Source organism: Artemia sp. Qi Xiang Cuo, chromosome 8, assembly GCF_049724085.1.
Source record: "Artemia sp. Qi Xiang Cuo chromosome 8, ASM4972408v1, whole genome shotgun sequence".
Classification (NCBI taxonomy): Eukaryota; Metazoa; Arthropoda; class Branchiopoda; order Anostraca; family Artemiidae; genus Artemia; species Artemia sp. Qi Xiang Cuo.
In genome coordinates, this window is record NC_142801.1 from 42,669,565 (window position 1) to 42,689,681 (window position 20,117).

Genomic DNA, 20,117 nt, shown 5'->3' on the forward strand with positions numbered 1-20,117 from the left:
AATAATGCAGTTTTTTGGATCCAGAATTCTGGGAAGGATGGGTAGATTTTTGATAGCTTTAGCCTATTTTTGAAGATCTTTAGCATAGAACTTCGATGACATTTTCTTTGAGCTCTATCCCTCTTTCTCTTTCTTCTTTTTGTCACTATCACGTACGGTATCTTTGCTTATTCTGTCCATAGAAGAACAATCCTGGAACACCCAGATTTCAGTTTTACTCCACCACCTGATACAAAAAGTGCCTTTGCTCTTCCTCTGATGCAGTAAGTGCAGTATAAACTGGTCATTGTTTAATCTGAGACAAAGGCATCCAAAAGCGCTGTTTCATTGTGCATGTACTCTGAGAAATCTACTGCCTTCATAAGGACCTGTGTTTAAGGTATCTAACTTCAAAAATTTGTTTCTAGTTTTCATACACGTGTTATCTGTCTACAATTTTATTGAGAATTTAAATAGAAAACAAGACAGAAATGAAAGTAAAAAAGATCCAAAATCAATACAGACTGGTTACGTTGGAGCTTCTGGGTTTCTTGATTTTATCGAAGTTCTTAGTGATGATATCATGGAGAGAGGAATAATGATTCCTAACTTCACACAAAACTAAACGTAGGCTTACATACTCCTTTTCATCCAGCTCATTAACTGTTTCTCTGTAGTCATCATCAATATATGGGTACTTGGCTACCTTAAAAGCAAAATACACTTTTGAGTTGAATCCGAACGATATATATATATATACATATATATACATATATGTATATATATATATATATATATATATATATATATATATATATATATATATATATATATATATATATATATATATATATATATATATAATATATATATATATATATATATATATATATATATATATATATATATATATATATATATATATATATATATATATATATATATATATATATATATATATATATATATATATATATATATATATATATATATATATATATATATATATATATATACATATGTGAAGCTTCAGCCTTATATGGCATAATTGCATAATCTTGGGCCTTTACCACATGGGCAGCCCTTAAAAAATAACAACATTTGTTATTATTTTTTACCTTGTTGTAATTTAGACCTTGTTATTTTATGGCTATCTTTAAATTTTTACTTGATACCATGTGAAGCTTAGGGACGTCTGGGTCACTAAAGGTAGGTTGTCCTTCGACCAGCTTTGACCCTTAAAAGGAGCACCAGAGCTCAGAATTACGATAGATTGAGTTTTTCCAAATTTCTATGGCCATTCGTTTCATACGAAAAACCCTTGGGAAAAGGTAGAGTATATGGGAAACGCTTTGCTCTTTACTAGGTCAAATCTATGGCACTGGCATATTCCCTTTTTGCATACAAGTCCAGTCGACATTGTCCGTCATGAGTCAAACCAAAAATCTTGATGATCCCTTAGTTCTATGGCTATCTACCTTAGTTCTACCCTAGGATGAAGGGATGGATGATACACATAATCTAACGACAGGTGAAAATGACATCATTTTTATACAATCCTGAAAAAGGCTTATGCCAGCTTTGCCTCAAATTGGCCAATAAGCTTGTTAGCAACTTGATTCTAATTCAAATTCTCAAAACGAGCAGAAATTAACATTAGTAGGGCTCAAAACCTCTATGCCTTCCCAAGGCCAGAACATAATTTGCACTTTACAGAAAATGAAACGAATGTTTGAAGAGAATAAATATGCAAATTTTAAATGCACAACATTCACCAAATTTTGTGCTCCCTATCAAAAGTTATTGATCTAAGAAAATGTCCAAATATCCTTTCCAAATAGTTTAATGCTCCTTTGCTTATTCTGAATTTGTGCTGCCACTAGTTATCTAAATTACCCGACTTCCTCTAGACAGCATAAAATACGTATTAGACGCGATACGCTTTGACAATATTACTCTGCCCATAGGAAATTTTATGACTTGCAACTAACGGTGGATTTGGTTGAGTTCTATATATTCGAAACTGGTGCTAAAAAGAAAAGATGGTGCCCATTTTATTTATCTAAGTTCTTTGTCTGAATAAACAAAAACTAATTTCGTAGAATGACAATAGTTTTGTTACATAGTTAACTTGTCTTCGACTTACTTTTTCTTTATAGCAGTTAGCTAATCCAAAACTGTGTTTTCTAAAATCTATGCTGACAACTAGTTGAAATTTTACACCTGCATATTTGTTTTTAATAATATCTTGCGATCTTGGACAACCCTTGGTCTCCTTCGAAGTCAGGTAGACCCAAAATAGCCCTCGGCACGCTGCTAGAGAGGGATGCGAAGCAGGTGAGAGTTTTGATGGGGGAGCTCTGTTTAAATGCTAAGGATAGGTCGTTGTGGCAAACAACTGTTGCTGCCATATGCGCCTCTAGGCGTGAAAGGTAAGGAGGAACTAAGTAAGCAAGATTATATCTTCCAGAAATAAAAGTATAATAGTTTAATAGCAAATTTGGAACACAAACTCAATATCTCTTCATTTCGTTCATATCGAAATCAACACCCTCCTTGCAATTACTCTCATTGTTTTAGGGCCACCAAATGCGTGTCTTAATTCCTGTGTCTAATTAAATCAAAAAAACTTTTCAACTGAAAGTCAGGAGCAACATTAAACTTAAAACAAACTAAAATTATTCCGTATATAAGGGGGTTGCCACCCTCGATACCTCGCTCTTAACGCCAAAGTTTTTAAGAATTTTTGAAAAAGCTTCTTATTCTAAGTAAATAGCCCTTGGGACAAACAGTCAAACTTTAGCGCTAAGAGCAAGGTATTGAGGAGGGGCAACCCTTTCCCCAGGCGCTGTGGGGGTTTAAATTATAATCCAAAGGCATAGTTATTGGACCTTCAACTACACTAAAAAATTCCTATTTCAGAATTTTGATCGGAAGACTTCGAGGAAAAAATGGGAATGTGAGATTCTAGTTGCCCTTCAATCTTTTTAGTCACTTAAAAAGGGCACTGTAACTTTCAATCTTCGTTCGAATGCACCCTCTCTCGATCTTCTAGGATCATTGGTTCGATACTATCACCCCTGGGCAAAATAAATAAAGAGGCAACCGTGATTCTTCTTTTGGCAAAAAATACAAAATTCCACATTTTTGCTGATGGCAGCTTGGAACCTCTACAGCAGGGTTATCTGATACGCTGTATCTAATGGTACAATTTTCAGGGCTCCTATACGCCAAGTTTTATTTCGATCTGTAAACCTACTGGATATCAAAATTATGAATTCAATGAATCCTTGGTTTTCTGTACAAGTAAATGTATGTGAAATAAACTCTATACTGACACAAGCAGGCACCTAACAGGAATTCATTTTAAAGTTAAAAAGACAGACACATCATACGCAAAAAGAAGGAACTTATAGAAAAAATTATGTTTATTTTAGAAATATGCACTTATATATATGTCAGGACCAGTTTACAATTTTTCTTGCTAACCTGAACAACAGTTGAAGTTTTGTTTTACAAGCGAATTACTTTTCAAGCAGTATGTATAAAGCTGAGGAAGCATTAGCACCTGACGACCTGGGGAACGCCCCCGAGATTTCTACCAGAGAGCATTTAAAATTATGCCATGAAATCACAAATTTTTTTGTGGCCCTCCTGGAACAATGCTTTGTTGCCATAAAAAACGATTCTCAGAAAATTGTGACTTAGGAGTTGTTGGGAGCTGTAAAGGCTTAGATATTTGTGAATGGTATACGTGCACAAAGGCTTGGGTTTTTTATAACATTACGATAAACTTATTTTTGCACATATAATATATTCAAAAAAGATATTTAATTTTGCCGAAATATAAGTCCGAAATATAAGCCGAAATATAAAGAATGTAGTCAGAAATGAAAAAAATTATCGCTATAACTTACTGTTTCTCGATCAGGGTTGCCGCCTGTAAGGCTATTTTAGCACTATTACAGTCAATTTTTGACTATAGCACCGAAAATCGCTGTCTAGTACGCAACTATGGGCAATTATAACACGTTAGGAACTGACGATGGTGGGAACCCCGTTCTCGATGGTATCACTATGTAAGTGCCGAATCCTTGAGACATGTGGTTCTTGTCTTACATTTTTTACTGAACAGTTGATAATACATTGAAGGTGTTTTGTTTGCTATTTAAAGTAAAAAGATCTTTTTACCTTTGAAAATAGTTTTCCTCTGCTACTATAATAGCGTGAAATTTGATCAAAAAATGCGGCAGCTTCTGATTCAGCAGTTCGAATCTCAGCCAAAGTATCCTCCTGAATAGAGACGCCAAAATTGTTCCCATCTTCAATCTTGGGTATTAGAAAATCAATCCACATTTTCAACTAAAAACAAAATTTTGGATAAATCAGAGAATTTATGAGGGATATATCAGAAACTGTCTGTTTCATCCTTGAGAGGGTGACGCGCTGAATCTAGAACCTTCAGACAAGAAACACATTTTCGCAAAAATAAGTTTTGAGTTAGATTTATTATATACGGCTATGTTGATTATATACCTCCTTTAGATTCACTCTAGAGTAAAATACGACATTTTCGATTATTTTGCATTCAGCTTAGTAATTTTAAACTACATGTGATCAAAAATTGTATGGAAATTGTTAGATTAGAGGCAAGGCTTCTAATCTAGACGATTTTCTGATTCCGTTCCCAACAGTAGTCTCCAAAATTGCATTGCTGTCACATTGTAAAAATGATGTCTCCCAAATTGTCTGAAATTCAACTCATTTGTAAACATACCAAAAAGAAAATACAACAGAAAACACTTCATTTTTAAACAAAAAAGTAAAAAATCTATATTTACAGTTTTTTTCAAAAATATTTATTTGCAGCCTCATACGAGACTATATGTAACCCTAATTCCAAATTTCACGGACAAAAAACGGTAATTTTTGTGAAATGAGAATGGTTACAGTTCGTACCCAGCTTTTATTCCCATAGCAAGATAGCACAATATAAAGTGAAGTTAAAAGCTCAATATTAAAAGCAATGTCAAAATGAAGCTAATACTAAATTATTATCAAGTACAAAATGAGAATTCACAAAAAAAAAAAATTCAAGCCACCAGGTATTTCCAGAAGGTTACTAAAATGGCGCTAATTAAAAATGTTTCATAAGTCAAACAGTGGCATCAATTCACGAGAATTTAGGGGGAGTGGGCGAACAAAATGTACTTATCAAAATCTGGAGGGGGAGGCCCGTTTGTCATTTTTCTTAATTTTTTTTTTCAATGAAAATGCCGAAAATAGCACTTTCAATGAAAACATCCCACAAAAATGCATTTTTCATAATATAGAGGGGGGGAAAAACAAAATTTAGCAGACATATACCCCACAATTGACACCGCTGAGCTCAAACTTTAAGAGTGCATCGCCAAGAAGCAAAAAAACAATAACATGTTTCCGCAATTTTTAGACATAGAAGACGGTAGAGCCATTACACTCCCCTCCCTTGTTTAAATATGGATTTTTATCATGATCACTGTTTCCATTACAAACCCGATACTTTATTTGATGGGAAGTTGGAATATAATGGGATTCATTGGATGGGGAAGGCTGAAAATATTTGGTAGGCATTGCCTGGGCTTGAAAGCAAATAGAAGTGATTTTTACTTATTTTAAATTTTGAATTAAATTTGAATTAAGTTTTTAATTCAATTAAAAATTAATCCCTCTGAATTAAATTTTTGATAGTATGAAATAAATTCCTACCTTAAATTAAAATTAATTAAGAAAGTAAGAAAGATAGACGTTATTTTCCAAAGTCTACCAGAATACAAAATAAACCAAGATTATCAAAATTTTGACTGCAATATTTCGATTGAACAAAAAAAAAAAAACGTTTTACAAAAGGTCTTATCCATGAAAGGATTCAACCTAGGAGGTATCGTCTAGATCCGTGGAATCATGTGTTATAACCAACCTGGTCGATGTTAGATGGAATGACCCAATGATCACCATCTTTACTTATGAGATAAGATAAGACTTATTTTCAAAAGACTATCACAAGCTCTAATAGAGCCATCTTCAGTTCTTGTGTCAAGCGAAAAAAAAAATGCACAAAAATGGTCAATAAAAAATTAAACAAATTAGTAAAATACAATGTACACAAATAAGGCGTCCAAAAATTTATATAAAAAAAGACTTTACACAATTACTTGCAAAAAAAACAGGAAAGATGAGAAAAAATCCAATGGAATTTACTTAATGGAGCTTCAGAAAATGACGCCAATGACATAGTGCATAACATTACTACGGATACTACTATTATTATTAGAGCTGTATATAAACTGCTGGAATTTCATATCTCATCACAAAGAGATTAAAAATAAAGATTTTAAACTCCCAGACATATTTTGCGTATTCTAAACAAATTTTTTAACTTTTTTTTGGCAATTTTTGCACCCATGCCTAAGAAATTAGGCCTGGGTGTAAAAAGGAAAATTGGAGAGGAAATGTCTCAAATAGGAAATAATACTTATTTGAAATCCACTTTCAATTTCTTTTTCTTTCTTTTTTGCCTGTTTTGCATTACATGTCCATATTTTTTCGTAGCAGATACGATGAAGCGTCAGTTTAGATTTAAAAACAAAAACATGAGTTAACAAAATGAAAGTGAGGCTACCGTTCCCCTTAATTCCTCTGAAGGCTAGAGGGTTATTTGCACTTAATTACAAACATAACTAGGTTAGTAGGTGCGAGCAGCTGTTAAGAGGAATATCAACTGAATGTCAACTAAGTTGACGTCGCATGATACGAACTTTCCGTCACTTCCAATTCGTAATACCAATGAATTTAATCATGCTACTGTAGTGATTTCGAAGATCCCAGCAGAAATTAACAATCCTACTAAACGTAAATTGGACCTAGAGGAAGTATGCGGTCACGAATCAATTATAGCCCTTAAACCTGTTGGCGACAAGATGTTTGTGTCTATAGATGGAACTGTGGAATCGAATTTCTGTGCTTCTGTTCAAACTCTGCTTCCGTCTTCTACTGCGAAAGTCGTTACTAAGATGCACAATGGACCTGTTAAAGGTATTAAGAACGATTTTGACCCTGCTCTGTTCAAAGAATGCCCAGGAGTACTCGAAGTCACCTGTATCGGAAATTCTAACTCTATAAAAATCAGTTTTAGCGATGCACTGTCGCCGGAGCTTGCTCTTAATGATAATATTCAAGTGAAGTACGAAAACAATTGAGTCTAATTATTCCGTGACCTCCCAAGATGCTGTGACAGTTATCCATCACCAAGTTATCTTTAAGCTGTTTGCAAAAGCTCATTGAAGAAATACTTTCAACGAGTAGGCCCACATGAGTCTACACGTGACTCCCTTTGTCAGTTACAAGCTAAGTGCGCGAATTGTGGTGGACTTCATGTTTCGTTCAGCCTTCAATGTCCCATATCACGTAACACAGTTGTCAGGAAAAAGAAGAACCCCGGTTCTAAATGAATACACTGGAAGTATCTGTAGTCTTATATAACATAAAAGACACTAGGGATAAAGACAAAAGTATCGATTCAATGCTCTCAAATTATGATATCGTTTTCCTCAGCCCCTGCTTACGGCTTCTTCTGTAAATTTCCTCCGACGTGGTAAAAGCCATGTTTGTTTCATCACGAATGCTCGAAGAATGAGGGGCCAAACCTATGGTGGACTTGCCTATTTAATGGATCTAAAGCTTTCAGTTTTATCCCCAGCACGATATTTTTCAAATAATAATCTTTTGGCAGTTCGACTTGGAAACACTCTGCTAATTAACTCTTATCTTCCATGTAATAGAAATACTGTTGTTTCTCTAAATAGTTACGTCAAAGGGTTTAAGCAACTGCACGACCTACTAGACAATATCACTTCTAATGGACTGCAGCGGATTATCATTGGTGACATAAATTCTGACTTAACTACACATTCGTCCAGATCATGTTTATTTCTAGATAGTCTCCCCGTTTCGTATACACTTTTGGATAAAGACCTGCCCTATACATTTGTGCATCATACGGGATCTACGTCTAATCTTGATCATTGTATTTGTTCTCACGGTTGCCACTCTAATATAGTCCACGCTGATGACGATGAAAATGATACCGACCACTTACCTGTATCATTAAAACTTCCAATCGGTACCGACGGCATAAGTTTATACAATCCTAAACGCTGGTTTGAGAGGCGAAATTGGGAAAAAGCAGATTAGTGTATCTACCTAGCAACACTTGCGTTATTTCTATCTTTGGTTCAAGTGTCTTTTCATCTTTTGTAACTGAGTGCTATGAGTCATAATAAGAAGCAGGAGCTTAATGTCTACTATTATAGAATTATATAATGTACTAAGCAAGCTGAAGCTATCGCAGTGCTTCTTGATCGGTGTCGAGTGAATACTAGGAAACCGATCTGGAATCTTGACCCCGACCTTAAACAGATAAAAATAAAGCGAAGTTTTGGCTTCGCATTTGGGCAGCCTGTGGTAGACTTTCCTCCGGTAAAGTATTCGATATAAAACAGAATAACAAATCTACTTTTAAAAAGCAGCTTCGAAAAAACCGATTGTGGGGTACAAATTTTCTCCAAAATCGGAGCGAGTGAAATCAAGTGCTGAACAGTTCCAAGTTCGAAGATGAGAATGTCAAGTGTAACATATCTCCTTCACGGTGGGTTTCGAATTATTCAAAGATTTTTCGAATGTAAATTTCTCAGTGTATGCGGTATATTCCAAATTACTCATGCGTCTGCCAAAAAAAAAAAAACATGTCTGCCTAATTCTCTTTTACAGGGAAATGTTATCCCGATATCATACGATCTTGTATTCAAGTCAGTTAGGCGTCTTAAATGAAGATCTATTGATATCGATGTTATTTGTACCGAAAATATAACTTCTGATTTAAAAGAGTCAATTTTCCATTTGTAGTTACCTTTCCAGATGTTTTTTTTTGTGTTTCCATTGTACCGGATAGCTTCCTTTGTGGACTATTTGCATTAATTTTAAAGCATGGAAAGAGTACTGGATATTGCAGCTCGGACCACCCTATCACTGTCGCAAGTGTATTTAGCAAGATCTTTAAATATGTACTTCTTTCGTCTGAGAATGAAAATGCGGTTTTTGGTGGAAATCAGTTCGGTTTTGCTCGAGGAGTTAGTTGTGCCCATGCTCATAGGCCAGTCTACTTGGCCAGGCTGCCGATAAAAAAAAAGCAGATTCATCTTTGTCCGCTAGACGTATCTAAAGATTTTGACAGTATTGCCCATAGTCAAGCTTCTTTATTTTTATTTTATTTTTGTTTCGAGGTTTTCTATTTTTGTTTTCTATTTAAATTCTCAATAAAATTGAGAATTTACTAATAATATTACTATTACTAATAATAATTTATTTATAACCCACTGCACCAAAAAAATTGAAAAATAGTGGAGTAAAGAGAAAAAGGAAAGAAAAAATAAACACACACAGCGCTTAAATTAAATAAATAGACAAATAAAAAGAAAAATCAGCGAAACAAACGAATCAGACCGTGATGAGGAGACAGCTTTTCATAGGCATTTGCACACAGATTTTTATGTAAATCATGAAGTTTTTCAATTGTATTAGAAGCGTTTTGCTTTTTGATAATGCGGCGATTACGGAATGACAACGGAAGAAACAACAAAAATTTGCAATACCGATAATAACATTTCCTTACCAGTCTCTATGTGTAAGTCGTCACTTTGAGTGTGTCGTCTCTGTGTGTGTGTGTGTCGTCTCTGTGTGGATGGTGTCTCTGTGTGTGTGTGTGTTGTCTCTATGTGTTTGTCGTCTCTATGTGTGTTTCGTATCTGTGTGTGTGTGACGTCTCTGTGTGTGTGTCGTCTCTATGTGTGTTTTGTCATTTCTGTGTGTGTCTCGTCTCTCTGTGTGTGTTGACTCTGTGTGTGTGTATCGTCTCTGTGCATGTATCGTCTCTATGTGTAAGTTGTCACTTTGAGTGTGTCGTCTCTGTGTGTGTGTCGTCTATCTATCTGTGTCGTCTCTGTGTGTTTGTCGTCTATGTGTGTGTGTCTTCTCTATGTGTAAGTAGTCAATTTGTGTGTGTCGTCTATGTGTGTGTGTTTGTCGTCTCTGTGTGGATGTTGTCTCTGTGTGTGTGTGTGTGTGTTGTCTCTATGTGTGTTTCGTATCTGTGTGTGTGTGACGTCTCTTTGTGTGTGTCGTCTCTATGTGTGTTTGTCATTTCTGTGTGTGTGTCTCATCTCTCTGTGTGTGTATCGTCTCTTTGTATGTGTCGTCTCTATGTGTCGTTTCTATGTGTTTGTCCTCTCTGTGTGTGATTCGTCTCTTTGTGTCTGTCGTCTCTGTGTGTTTTTTAAATTTTTGGGTCACCTGTTGGAGACTCTGGGCGGGTGGGCGCCCCCAAATATTGTCCCAAAATCCTCTCTCAATTTAGCACTTGTTCACGGATACCCAACGTCTCCAATCACTTTCCCAATAGTATCTATTCATTGTCTCAGCTCAGTATAGAAAATCTGAGCCAATTTCCACTTTTTCAAATTTAGGGTCACTTGCCTGAGACTCTGGGCAGGTGAGGTGGGCACCTCCAAAAATTTGTCCCAACTTCCACTCTCGCCTTAGAACTTATTCACGGATACCTAAAACCGTCAACGGTTAGACTGTTGCCCCTAGCAGTAACCATGCCATGCTCTACACACATACCAACAATATATTTTTTGTTTTTTGTTTTCCATTTTCACAATGAGGTCCCAATCGAGCTCATGTCCATCGCTTAGCATTCAGGTCTTGACAAATAAAGCCCAGATAGTAGGACCCCTACACTCCACTGTGAACACTGAATGATACCCCACGTCTGAGCTAGTGAATTTCAGTAATTCAGGCTGGTGGGCTAAGACCCCAATTCTGAGCTAGTGAATTTCCACCATTCCGGCTGGTCGACTGAGACCCCAATTTTGAGCGAGTGTATTTCCACCATTCAGGCTGGTGGACTGAGACCCCAATACTGAGCTAGTGGATTTCCACCATTCAAGCTGGTGGACTAAGACCCCAATACTGAGCTAGTAAATTTCGACCATTCAGGCTGGTGGATTCAGACCCCAATTCTGAGCTAGTGAATTTTCACCATTCAGGCTGGTCGACTGGGACCCCGCTTCTGAGCTAGTTTATTTCAACCATTCAGGCTGGTTGACTGAGACCCCACTTCGGAGCTAGTGGATTTCAACCATTCTGGCTGGTGGACTGAGACCCCACTTCTGAGCTAGTGGATTTCAACCATTCTGGCACTTTGACTTTTCATTCCCAATTAAATTAAAAAAAATAAGCATTTTCAACTAGAAATAAGTAGCATCGTTAAAAACTAAGACGAATGGAAATTATCCCGTATATGAAGTTAGCTACCCCTCCGAAATACCTTGTTCTTTATGTTATACTTTGACTTTTCATTCACAATTATATTAAAAAATAAGCAATTGCAACTAGAATAGAGCATCGTTAAAAACTAAGAGGAATGGATAATATCCCGTATATGAGGTTAACTACCCCCACCAAAATATCTTGTTTTTTTTGTCAGATTTTGACTTTTCATTCATAATTAAGTTAAAAAATAAGCATTTTCAACTAGAAATAAGGAGCATCGTTAAAAAAAACTAAGCCGGATGGAAATTATCTTCGATTCTGAGCATTTTTGTTTCCCCTCCAAAATTGACCCCTCCCCCCTGCCCTCAGAAATGGGGGAAGGAGGGGACCTCTGAGCCTTGCCCTTGAGGCAGATCCCGTTTATTTTCGAGTCTGATCCTTGTTGACTTTCCCTCAAAAATTTACCCCCCCCCACCCCTGCCCTCACACATTGAGGACGGAAGGGCCTCTGAGCCTTGCCCGATAGGCCGATACCATTTAATTTAGATTATGAGTATTTTTGTTTTCCCTCAAAAATTGACCCCCCTCCCCGGCCCTCAGAAATGGGGGGACGACGGGCCTCTGAGCCTTGCCCGTGTGGCAGCTCCCGTTCATTTTCGATTCTGCGTATTTTTGGTTTTACCTCACAAATTGACCCCCCCCCCTCTGCCCTCAGAAATGGGGGACGGCAGGACCTCTGAGCCTTCCCCTTGTGGAAGATCCCAGTTATTTTCGATTCTGAGTATTTTTTATTTTCCCTCCAAAATTGACAACACATTGAAGTATTTGCAAATTGGGTGTTTGACAGCTTTCCTATATAAAATATATAAATAAATAAATATATATATATATATATATATATATATATATATATATATATATATATATATATATATATATATATATATATATATATATATATATATATATATATATATATATATATATATATATATTTATATATATATATATATATATATATATATATATATATATATATATATATATATATATATATATATATATATATATATATATATATATATATATATATATATATATATATATATATATATATATATATATATATATATATATATATAAACAGTTTCAACTAGCTATGGCTAAGTTAGTTAAAGACGAGTTATTTTCTCGCAAAAACACACAAAATCAAAAAAGTGCTAAATGTTCCTTTATTACCTACGCAATTGAACTAAAAATGAAGAAATTATTCACAGTTTCAACTAGCTATGGATAAGTTAGTTAAAGACGAGTTATTTTCTAGCAAAAACACACAAAATCCAAAAAATGGTTAATGTTCCTTTATTTCCTACGCAATTGGAGTAAAAATGAAGAAATTATAAACAGTTTCAACTAGCTATGGCTAAGTTAGTTAAAGAAGAGTTATTTTCTCGCAAAAACACACACAATCAAAAAAATATTAAATGTTCCTTTATTACCTACGCAATTGGAATAAAAATGAAGAATATATATATATATATATATATATATATATATATATATATATATATATATATATATATATATATATATATATATATATATATATATATATACATATGTGAAGCTTCAGCCTTATATGGCATAATTGCATAATCTTGGGCCTTTACCACATGGGCAGCCCTTAAAAAATAACAACATTTGTTATTATTTTTGACCTTGTTGTAATTTAGACCTTGTTATTTTATGGCTATCTTTAAATTTTTACTTGATACCATGTGAAGCTTAGGGACGTCTGGGTCACTAAAGGTAGGTTGTCCTTCGACCAGCTTTGACCCTTAAAAGGAGCACCAGAGCTCAGAATTACGATAGATTGAGTTTTTCCAAATTTCTATGGCCATTCGTTTCATACGAAAAACCCTTGGGAAAAGGTAGAGTATATGGGAAACGCTTTGCTCTTTACTAGGTCAAATCTATGGCACTGGCATATTCCCTTTTTGCATACAAGTCCAGTCGACATTGTCCGTCATGAGTCAAACCAAAAATCTTGATGATCCCTTAGTTCTATGGCTATCTACCTTAGTTCTACCCTAGGATGAAGGGATGGATGATACACATAATCTAACGACAAGTGAAAATGACATCATTTTTATACAATCCTGAAAAAGACTTATGCCAGCTTTGCCTCAAATTGGCCAATAAGCTTGTTAGCAACTTGATTCTAATTCAAATTCTCAAAACGAGCAGAAATTAACATTAGTAGGGCTCAAAACCTCTATGCCTTCCCAAGGCCAGAACATAATTTGCACTTTACAGAAAATGAAACGAATGTTTGAAGAGAATAAATATGCAAATTTTAAATGCACAACATTCACCAAATTTTGTGCTCCCTATCAAAAGTTATTGATCTAAGAAAATGTCCAAATATCCTTTCCAAATAGTTTAGTGCTCCTTTGCTTATTCTGAATTTGTGCTGCCACTAGTTATCTAAATTACCCGACTTCCTCTAGACAGCATAAAATACGTATTAGACGCGATACGCTTTGACAATATTACTCTGCCCATAGGAAATTTTATGACTTGCAACTAACGGTGGATTTGGTTGAGTTCTATATATTCGAAACTGGTGCTAAAAAGAAAAGATGGTGCCCATTTTATTTATCTAAGTTCTTTGTCTGAATAAACAAAAACTAATTTCGTAGAATGACAATAGTTTTGTTACATAGTTAACTTGTCTTCGACTTACTTTTTCTTTATAGCAGTTAGCTAATCCAAAACTGTGTTTTCTAAAATCTATGCTGACAACTAGTTGAAATTTTACACCAGCATATTTGGTTTTAATAATATCTTGCGATCTTGGACAACCCTTGGTCTCCTTCGAAGTCAGGTAGACCCAAAATAGCCCTCGGCACGCTGCTAGAGAGGGATGCGAAGCAGGTGAGAGTTTTGATGGGGGAGCTCTGTTTAAATGCTAAGGATAGGTCGTTGTGGCAAACAACTGTTGCTGCCATATGCGCCTCTAGGCGTGAAAGGTAAGGAGGAACTAAGTAAGCAAGATTATATCTTCCAGAAATAAAAGTATAATAGTTTAATAGCAAATTTGGAACACAAACTCAATATCTCTTCATTTCGTTCATATCGAAATCAACACCCTCCTTGCAATTACTCTCATTGTTTTAGGGCCACCAAATGCGTGTCTTATTTCCTGTGTCTAATTAAATCAAAAACACTTTTCAACTGAAAGTCAGGAGCAACATTAAACTTAAAACAAACTAAAATTATTCCGTATATAAGGGGGTTGCCACCCTCGATACCTCGCTCTTAACGCCAAAGTTTTTAAGGATTTTTGAAAAAGCTTCTTATTCTAAGTAAATAGCCCTTGGGACAAACAGTCAAACTTTAGCGCTAAGAGCAAGGTATTGAGGAGGGGCAACCCTTTCCCCAGGCGCTGTGGGGGTTTACATTATAATCCAAAGGCATAGTTATTGGACCTTCAACTACACTAAAAAATTCCTATTTCAGAATTTTGATCGGAAGACTTCGAGGAAAAAACGGGAATGTGAGATTCTAGTTGCCCTTCAATCTTTTTGGTCACTTAAAAAGGGCACTGTAACTTTCAATCTTCGTTCGAATGCGCCCTCTCTCGATCTTCTAGGATCATTGGTTCGATACTATCACCCCTGGGCAAAATAAATAAAGAGGCAACCGTGATTCTTCTTTTGGCAAAAAATACAAAATTCCACATTTTTGCTGATGGCAGCTTGGAACCTCTACAGCAGGGTTATCTGATACGCTGTATCTAATGGTACAATTTTCAGGGCTCCTATACGCCAAGTTTTATTTCGATCTGTAAACCTACTGGATATCAAAATTATGAATTCAATGAATCCTTGGTTTTCTGTACAAGTAAATGTATGTGAAATAAACTCTATACTGACACAAGCAGGCACCTAACAGGAATTCATTTTAAAGTTAAAAAGACAGACACATCATACGCAAAAAGAAGGAACTTATAGAAAAAATTATGTTTATTTTAGAAATATGCACTTATATATATGTCAGGACCAGTTTACAATTTTTCTTGCTAACCTGAACAACAGTTGAAGTTTTGTTTTACAAGCGAATTACTTTTCAAGCAGTATGTATAAAGCTGAGGAAGCATTAGCACCTGACGACCTGGGGAACGCCCCCGAGATTTCTACCAGAGAGCATTTAAAATTATGCCATGAAATCACAAATTTTTTTGTGGCCCTCCTGGAACAATGCTTTGTTGCCATAAAAAACGATTCTCAGAAAATTGTGACTTAGGAGTTGTTGGGAGCTGTAAAGGCTTAGATATTTGTGAATGGTATACGTGCACAAAGGCTTGGGTTTTTTATAACATTACGATAAACTTATTTTTGCACATATAATATATTCAAAAAAGATATTTAATTTTGCCGAAATATAAGTCCGAAATATAAGCCGAAATATAAAGAATGTAGTCAGAAATGAAAAAAATTATCGCTATAACTTACTGTTTCTCGATCAGGGTTGCCGCCTGTAAGGCTATTTTAGCCCTATTACAGTCAATTTTTGACTATAGCACCAAAAATCGCTGTCTAGTACGCAACTATGGGCAATTATAACACGTTAGGAACTGACGATGGTGGGAACCCCGTTCTCGATGGTATCACTATGTAAGTGCCGAATCCTTGAGACATGTGGTTCTTATCATACATTTTTTACTGAACAGTTGATAATACATTGAAGGTGTTTTGTTTGCTATTTAAAGTAAAAAGATCTTTTTACCTTTGAAAATAGTTTTCCTCTGCTACTATAATAGCGTGAAATTTGATCAAAAAATGCGGCAGCTTCTGATTCAGCAGTTCGAATCTCAGCCAAAGTATCCTCCTGAATAGAGACGCCAAAATTGTTCCCATCTTCAATCTTGGGTATTAGAAAAGCAATCCACATTTTCAACTAAAAACAAAATTTTGGATAAATCAGAGAATTTATGAGGGATATATCAGAAACTGTCTGTTTCATCCTTGAGAGGGTGACGCGCTGAATCTAGAACCTTCAGACAAGAAACACATTTTCGCAAAAATAAGTTTTGAGTTAGATTTATTATATACGGCTATGTTGATTATATACCTCCTTTAGATTCACTCTAGAGTAAAATACGACATTTTCGATTATTTTGCATTCAGCTTAGTAATTTTAAACTACATGTGATCAAAAATTGTATGGAAATTGTTAGATTAGAGGCAAGGCTTCTAATCTAGACGATTTTCTGATTCCGTTCCCAACAGTAGTCTCCAAAATTGCATTGCTGTCACATTGTAAAAATGATGTCTCCCAAATTGTCTGAAATTCAACTCATTTGTAAACATACCAAAAAGAAAATACAACAGAAAACACTTCATTTTTAAACAAAAAAGTAAAAAATCTATATTTACAGTTTTTTTCAAAAATATTTATTTGCAGCCTCATACGAGACTATATGTAACCCTAATTCCAAATTTCACGGACAAAAAACGGTAATTTTTGTGAAATGAGAATGGTTACAGTTCGTACCCAGCTTTTATTCCCATAGCAAGATAGCACAATATAAAGTGAAGTTAAAAGCTCAATATTAAAAGCAATGTCAAAATGAAGCTAATAATAAATTATTATCAAGTACAAAATGAGAATTCACAAAAAAAAAAATTCAAGCCACCAGGTATTTCCAGAAGGTTACTAAAATGGCGCTAATTAAAAATGTTTCATAAGTCAAACAGTGGCATCAATTCACGAGAATTTAGGGGGAGTGGGCGAACAAAATGTACTTATCAAAATCTGGAGGGGGAGGCCCGTTTGTCATTTTTCTTAATTTTTTTTTTCAATGAAAATAACGAAAATAGCACTTTCAATGAAAACATCCCACAAAAATGCATTTTTCATAATATAGAGGGGGGGAAAACAAAATTTAGCAGACATATACCCCACAATTGACACCGCTGAGCTCAAACTTTAAGAGTGCATCGCCAAGAAGCAAAAAAACAATAACATGTTTCCGCAATTTTTAGACATAGAAGACGGTAGAGCCATTACACTCCCCTCCCTTGTTTAAATATGGATTTTTATCATTATCACTGTTTCCATTACAAACCCGATACTTTATTTGATGGGAAGTTGGAATATAATGGGATTCATTGGATGGGGAAGGCTGAAAATATTTGGTAGGCATTGCCTGGGCTTGAAAGCAAATAGAAGTGATTTTTACTTATTTTAAATTTTGAATTAAATTTGAATTAAGTTTTTAATTCAATTAAAAAATTAATCCCTCTGAATTAAATTTTTGATAGTATGAAATAAATTCCTACCTTAAATTAAAATTAATTAAGAAAGTAAGAAAGATAGACGTTATTTTCCAAAGTCTACCAGAATACAAAATAAACCAAGATTATCAAAATTTTGACTGCAATATTTCGATTGAACAAAAAAAAAACGTTTTACAAAAGGTCTTATCCATGAAAGGATTCAACCTAGGAGGTGTCGTCTAGATCCGTGGAATCATGTGTTATAACCAACCTGGTCGATGTTAGATGGAATGACCCAATGATCACCATCTTTACTTATGAGATAAGATAAGACTTATTTTCAAAAGACAATCACAAGCTCTAATAGAGCCATCTTCAGTTCTTGTGTCAAGCTAAAAAAAAAATGCACAAAAATGGTCAATAAAAAATTAAACAAATTAGTAAAATACAATGTACACAAATAAGGCGTCCAAAAATTTATATAAAAAAAGACTTTACACAATTACTTGCAAAAAAAACAGGAAAGATGAGAAAAAATCCAATGGAATTTACTTAATGGAGCTTCAGAAAATGACGCCAATGACATAGTGCACAACATTACTACGGATACTACTATTATTATTAGAGCTGTATATAAACTGCTGGAATTTCATATCTCATCACAAAGAGATTAAAAATAAAGATTTTAAACTCCCAGACATATTTTGCGTATTCTAAACAAATTTTTTAACTTTTTTTTGGCAATTTTTGCACCCATGCCTAAGAAATTAGGCCTGGGTGTAAAAAAGGAAAATTGGAGAGGAAATGTCTCAAATAGGAAATAATACTTATTTGAAATCCACTTTCAATTTCTTTTTCTTTCTTTTTTGCCTGTTTTGCATTACATGTCCATATTTTTTCGTAGCAGATACGATGAAGCGTCAGTTTAGATTTAAAAACAAAAACATGAGTTAACAAAATGAAAGTGAGGCTACCGTTCCCCTTAATTCCTCTGAAGGCTAGAGGGTTATTTGCACTTAATTACAAACAGAACTAGGTTAGTAGGTGCGAGCAGCTGTTAAGAGGAATGTCAACTGAATGTCAACTAAGTTGACGTCGCATGATACGAACTTTCCGTCACTTCCAATTCGTAATACCAATGAATTTAATCATACTACTGTAGTGATTTCGATGATCTCAGCAGAAATTAAAATCCTACTAAACGTAAATTGAACCTAGAGGAAGTATGCGGTCACGAATCAATTATATCCCTTAAACCTGTTGGCGACAAGATGTTTGTGTCTATAGATGGAACTGTGGCATCGAATTTCTGTGCTTCTGTTCAAACTCTGCTTCCGTCTTCTACTGCGAAAGTCGATAATAAGAAGCAATATGGACTTGTGAAAGGTATTAAGAACGATTTGACCTTGCCCTATTCAAAATATGCCCAGGAGTACTTGAAGCCACCCGTATGGGAAATTCCAACTCCATCAAAATCAGTTTTAGTGACGCAAGGTTGCTGGAGCCTGCTCTTAAAGGTGGTATTCGAGTAGAGTACAAAAACATTCGAGGCACATTATTCCATGACCTCCCAAGATGCTGCAACAATTGCCAATCACCAAGTCATCTTCAAGCTGTATGCAAAAGCCCAGTGAAGAAATGCTCTCGATTTGCAGGTCCACATGAGTCAACACGTGACTCCCCATGTTAGTTACAAGATAAGTGCACGAATTGGGGATGGACTTCATGTTTCGTTTAGCCTTGGGTGTCCCATAATACGTAACACATTTGACAGTAAGAAGAAAAACCCCGGTTCTAAATGGCTACACTGGAAGTATTCTGTAGTCTCATATAACATAAATGGCACTAAGGATAAAGACAATACTATTAATTTTGTGATCTCAAATTATGAAATCTTTTTCCTCCAGGAGCACCTGTTTATGGCTTCTTCCGTAAATTTCCTCCGGCGTAGTAAAAACCACGTTTGTTTCATCACGAGTGCTCGAAGAATGAGGGGCCGACCCCATGGTGGACTTTCCTGTTTATTGGATCTAAAGCTTTCAGTTTTATCCCCAGCACGGTATTTTTCAAATAAAATCTTTTAGCAGTTCAACTTGGAAACACTGTGCTGATTAACTCTTATCTTTCATGTAATAGAATTACTGTTGTTTCTCTAAATAGTTACATTAAAGCGGTTAAGCAACTTCACGACCTACTAAACAACATCACTTCTAATAAAGTGAAGCGGATTATCATTGGCGACATAATTTCCGAATTAACAACACATTCCTCCAGATCATGTTTATTTCTAGATAGTCTCCCCGTTTCATATACACTTTTGGATAAAAATCTGCCCTATACATTCGTGCATCATACAGGATCTACATCTAACCTTGATCATTGTATTTTTTCTGACGTTTGCGACTCTAATATAGTCCACGTAGACGATGATGAAAATGATACCGACCAGTTATCTATATCAGTAAAACTTCCAATCTGTACCAA

At 35.1% G+C, this 20,117-nt stretch overlaps 1 protein-coding gene across 2 annotated transcripts in view; it reads right to left on the minus strand.

The window, feature by feature from the left end:
- Positions 1-421: 421 nt before the first annotated feature.
- Positions 422-20,117, minus strand: part of REG (proteasome regulator gamma) — an 85,014-nt gene continuing 65,318 nt past the window's right edge. For both annotated transcript variants that reach the window (XM_089092975.1, XM_089092974.1), the window contains 3 exons: positions 16,141-16,311; positions 4,171-4,341; positions 422-685 (listed from right to left, as the gene is read on the minus strand). In XM_089092975.1, coding sequence (XP_088949101.1) covers positions 494-685; positions 4,171-4,341; positions 16,141-16,311 — 534 coding nt within the window. In that variant the 3' untranslated portion in view covers positions 422-493. The remainder of the gene's footprint in view (positions 686-4,170; positions 4,342-16,140; positions 16,312-20,117) is intronic.